The sequence below is a fragment of the Selaginella moellendorffii genome, unplaced genomic scaffold (genome assembly GCF_000143415.4).
Source record: "Selaginella moellendorffii unplaced genomic scaffold, v1.0 SELMOscaffold_53, whole genome shotgun sequence".
Lineage (NCBI taxonomy): Eukaryota > Viridiplantae > Streptophyta > Lycopodiopsida > Selaginellales > Selaginellaceae > Selaginella > Selaginella moellendorffii.
Genome location: NW_003314314.1, coordinates 5,952 through 10,834, shown reverse-complemented (window position 1 = coordinate 10,834; position 4,883 = coordinate 5,952). Strand labels below are relative to the sequence as shown.

Below are 4,883 nucleotides of genomic sequence, written 5' to 3'. Positions count from 1 at the left end.
GGAGAAGAATCAGCCGAATCAGCCGATCAAGCCGATCAAGCCGATGAAGCAAGAGCAGGAACAGGAGGAGGAGCAGCGGATGAAGCCGATGAAGCAGCAGCTGGAACAAGAGGAGGAGCAGATGATCAAGCCGATGAAGCAGCAGCTGGAACAAGAGGAGGAGCAGATGATCAAGCCGATGAAGCAGCAGCTGGAACGGGAAGACGATCAAGAGAAGATGAAGCAGCAGGAGAATGACAAGCCCAAGCAGGAGGAGCAGCGACCCAAGCCAATTCTACTGCCAGCCGGGGGTCGTCGTCCAGGTATGGTTCCTTTTGCTTCTCGCATTCTTCTTCTACTGTGACTCACGATGGCCTTCTGGACTTGCAGGTTCCAGGCCGAAGATGGTTCGCTTCTCTTCCTCAGCGGAGGACATTCTTCCCGACGGCACCCGACGGCGGAGTGAAACCCATCTTAGCGATGGCCGAGGGGGCTATGTTGAGTTCGCGTATCTCGAAGCTTTCCACAAGGCAAACCGGTGGCTAAACCAGAGGGGAAAAACCGAGAAGAAGATCCGCAGCTTGGAAGAGGAAAAGCGCGAGGAAACAGAAGAGGAGAAGCACGAGGAAAAGTCTTGGAGTGTTAGCGCGCTCCGGATTCTGATCAGACTCACCGAGCAGCTTTACGAGGAGCTCAACGGCAAATCCAGCGACCGAGAGAGGATCAAGCGAGCGCGGAAGATGATGAGGCTCCAGAAAATGCTGGATAGGATCCCGAGTGAGAGGAAACCGTGGAAGAAGCTTCAGTCCGGCGAGGTGGTCTTCGTGAAGGAGGCAAAAGAACTATATGATCGTGCGGGGAGAGATTTTGTTGCCGAATTCAAGAGGAGACAGGTAAGTTTGATATACCTTCCAGATTCCAGATGGCCGTTTGCTAATAACTTCCGTGTTTGTTGTAGAGAGCTGAAGTGAACGATGAGTGTTTGTTTTGTCGGAACCATGATGGCGAGAAGATGATCGGCCGGGCTGGAGCGAACTCTAAGACGACTAGACCCTGGGTTTACCTGAGAAGAGAACACGAGCAAACTGTTCTAAGCACGTCGAAGAAACGAGAAATGAAGTTGGCTCCGAGCTCGAGAAGTTGGCTGCAAGGATTGGTCAACTGGAGGCCAGTGCTCGGACTCTAGCATCGGAGAAGCCAACTCTCAAGAGTCAAATCCAGAAGTTGGATCTCCAAGCAAGTTGAGCAGCACAGGAGGAGGCCACTAAAGCTATAGACCAGTTAAGTCGAGAGAAGATCGACCTTCTCAAGGACTCGACTCCAAAGATTTGCAACTGTCCAAGACGTGAAAGCAGTGCGTGACAACCATGTCTCAGGGCTCCAGGCGGAGAAGTCCATCACACTTCAGGCGTCTAAACAGGCCAGCGACCAGCCTCCACACTCTTCTAAGTCAAGAGAAGATCAATGGATCAAGTTGGGGTACACTCTACAGTGTCTGGAGCAAGGAGGGATCTATCTTATCGGCTTTCCAGTCGACGGAGATGAGACAGGAGATACTGCTGCGGTATAATGTTCACAGCTTGAAGGAATAGTAGCAAGGGAACGACTGCAACGAGATGGTGATAGCGAGAATATGATATAGCTGAAGCTGCTCGTGATGGTGGGGGTATTCGGATTCACAGAGAGGGCTGCAGAGACTATAAGACAGACTACACTCGACGTTCTCTGTCATCTGGTAGAGCTCTCTAGTTGACGGAGACTTTGAAAACGGGTCAGGGCTGTCCAGGAATGCTCGTACAGCTGCTTGGATGAAAGTATCAGCAAAGAACTCAGTGTCAGATTGCTTCAAGGGAAATCAAATCCAAAAGTTGGAGCGGGAAAACTCGGAGCTGTATCCAAGGAAGTCGAGAACCACAGTAGCAGGTCACTAAAGCGTCAAGTCTGAGCTAGAGACCAGTCTCCACACTCTAAGTCGAGAGAAGATCAACGACTGGAATTGAAAGTTTCGGAGTTGTTCCAGATGGTGGCCGAGATGGAGAGTCGAAACCGGTGGTTGACGAGGCTCCAGGCGGAGCAGTCGTCTGGAAGTGCAGCAGAGTCCATCACACTTCGGGCGTCTAAACAGGCCAGAGACCCGCCTCCACACTCTTCTAAGTCAAGAGAAGATCAATGGATCAAGTTCGGCTACACTCTACAGTGTCTGGAGCAAGGAGGGATCTATCTTATCGGCTTTCCAGTGGAGGGAGATGATTCAGGAGCGCCTGCTGCGGTAAGGCTGTCCATGATAGTAGCGAGGAACAACGTAAACCAGTGTCAGATGGCTGCAAGATGGCGAGAAGATGATATAGCTGAAGCTGCTCGTGACTGGGGTTTCGGATGGCTGCAGAGACTATAAGACAGACTACGCTAGACGTTCTCTGTCATCTGGTGGAATGAGGGAAGTGTTTGGACAGGAGTTCTTGAAGGAGAAGCCCCAGGGGATAATGGCTGACGGAGTCGAATCCGCCGCACGAGGTGGAGCTCTCGGCGAGAGCACGTGATGGCGGAGTTTGGAAGCGCAAAGGCGAGGCTGGAGAAGCAAGTAACTGGCAGCTGATGGAGAGGATCACGGGACTCGAGGCGCTGGAGGAGAGAGAGACGTGCCAGATGCAAAGCAAAGCTTTGAGCGAGGAGCTCTGAAGGATGAAGAAGACAAGCCGAGGAGAACCGATGTGAGAGCAGAGGTTTGACGGATCAGATGGACGCTACATGCGACAAGAAGGAGCATCTGGCTTCGCAGGAAGCTGTGTTTTTGCATGCTTCCGCTCAAGCTTCTCAGCACGATCAAGGCCTGAAGTGGCGGAAGCATTCCCTAACTGCCAGAGGTTCTAAGCACGTCGAAGAAACGAGAATGGAAGTTCAAGAAGTAACCAGCTCTTGAGAGTCAAATACAGAACAGAGGTGCAAGCCAAGTACTGACAGCTCAAGCAGCGCAGGGAAGCAGTAGCAAGCCTCCAAAGCGCCAGAGACCAGTCTCCACACTTCTAAGTCAAGAGAAGATCAACCTCTTCGAGGAGATATCCTCCCTCGACTCCAAAGTTTCGGAGATATCTTGATCAATCGGGAGATAGCAGATAATTTTGTCAAGATCTGGGCTTCTCAAGCGGAGCTCGCCGAGACAGTGGCCGAGATCGGAGCAGTCAGCCAGGCGAGTGGAGAAGAGTCCATCAAACGTTGGCGTGAGAACAGCGAGATGAGGAGAAGATGAGATGCCAAGACGGATCAAAGACAAAGCTCTCTAGTTGACGGAAACGGGACGAGAGCTTCAATGCTGTCCAGGATCACTCTTATAGGTGCTTGGACGATAGAAGATGATGATGGCAAGATGATCTCATACTCGAAGAAATTGCTTGTGGTGGCGGAGCCAGAGGTTCGGCTTAATCCCTCTCCTCATGTGAATTTGGACTTAAGATTTAATTACAATCCCTATAAGCACAACCAGCTAAACACACCAAGCCTCTAGGTTTTTTATATGCCTAGGTATAACAAAATTTAATCACAAAACCTTCTAAATCCCAAGATTTGGGTACATTTCTTGTTTTGAGTGTTGCAACACAAACTTATTGTTACTTATCTTTACGTCACATGTTATAACCAGAGAGACCACTCTTACTCCCACTTCTACCCTTGCTCCTATTTTTACTTCTGCTTTTACTCCTACTCCCGGTCTTACTACTATTGTTGCTCCCACTCTTACTCTCACTCCTGCTCTCTAGTTGCAGGTATGGCTGTTTTGAGAGATAGGGAGAGGAAATTTTAATTCTCAAAATATTCCAAATAGTAAAACTTCACAAAGGCTATATCAAAGGTCCTCCCTATTTCCTCTGGCAATTAAGTTTGGAATTATGGTTTTGTGAATTTGTATGTGAGGGATGGATCCGTGGTTAGGGCTGAAAGATGACCTAAAACTTGGTGAACTCAACATGAATAAGCTAGTTTAGTTTTCTTGAAAGAATGGAAAGCTTGTTTTAGGAAATTGAGAGAAATCTTGAGTTCTAGGGGTTATATTCATATTTTTAGAGACTCTAGGACTATTAGGGGTTTCAACTTCCATGTGTAAGTTTAAAGATTTTTCTCGTTCTTACATTAATTTTCTACATTACCTCTTTCCACTTGGTTTTCTAGTGATTTTTCATGATTAGTATATTGATTCTGGTTTTTCTTTCTTTGGGTCGATGTGACTTGGCATCCTCTTTCTAACAAGCTAAAGAGCACATTGTTTTGTGGAGGATTCAATTGCTAATTTAATGAAATTTTGTCCATCACGCTCCTCTGTTTTTCATGGCAAATTTTTCAACACTCTAACCTTGCGATTTTGGGACTGATTCAAGAAAAAAAATTTCTGGACATGTAAATATAAAGACAAGCTTTTCGGAGAGTCCTTTCTTGGTAGCCAATTCACTTTAAGCTATGACATGGAGTAGTTTTTCTCTCACGGCGCTTCATAACTTAAATTTGCAAGTTTCTAGTTTAATCTTGAGGGAATTTGAGGTGTCATTCTCATGGAAATCATTACGGCCATGTTATTACCTTTACCAATGTTAAAAATGAGTGTTTTTTGTACTAGGGAGTGCATTTTCTTTTGTTTTCCTTTTTATTGTCTAGAATTTAATGTTTGAATCAATTGTTTTTTGAGATTTTAGGCATTTTAACTCATGGTTTTGGTTTCATTCTCTTGGTTTGAGTATAAACTTTTAAACATGTCCATCCATACCCATTTTTGTGTGCAAAGTCAAGATATTTCCATGCAAATGTTTTCCTCTTAGGCATTTTGAGTATTGGAGTTTAATTTTTTCATTTTTCCCCCTTTTCTTTGCAATATTGTTTTCTTTTATCGTGAGAAATTGGCATTTGCAAGAGTGAGA

The 4,883-nt window shown here is 46.5% G+C and overlaps 1 protein-coding gene across 1 annotated transcript; it reads left to right on the top strand.

Annotated features, from left to right (window-relative positions):
- The first annotated feature begins 202 nt into the window (after nucleotides 1-202).
- Nucleotides 203-1,256, top strand: LOC9661020. Its single transcript, XM_024687445.1, has 3 exons — nucleotides 203-302; nucleotides 370-872; nucleotides 938-1,256. The coding sequence occupies exons 1-3, from the start codon at nucleotides 218-220 to the stop codon at nucleotides 1,163-1,165; spliced, it is 816 nt and encodes a 271-aa protein (XP_024543213.1). The 5' UTR covers nucleotides 203-217; the 3' UTR covers nucleotides 1,166-1,256.
- The last annotated feature ends 3,627 nt before the right edge of the window (nucleotides 1,257-4,883 follow it).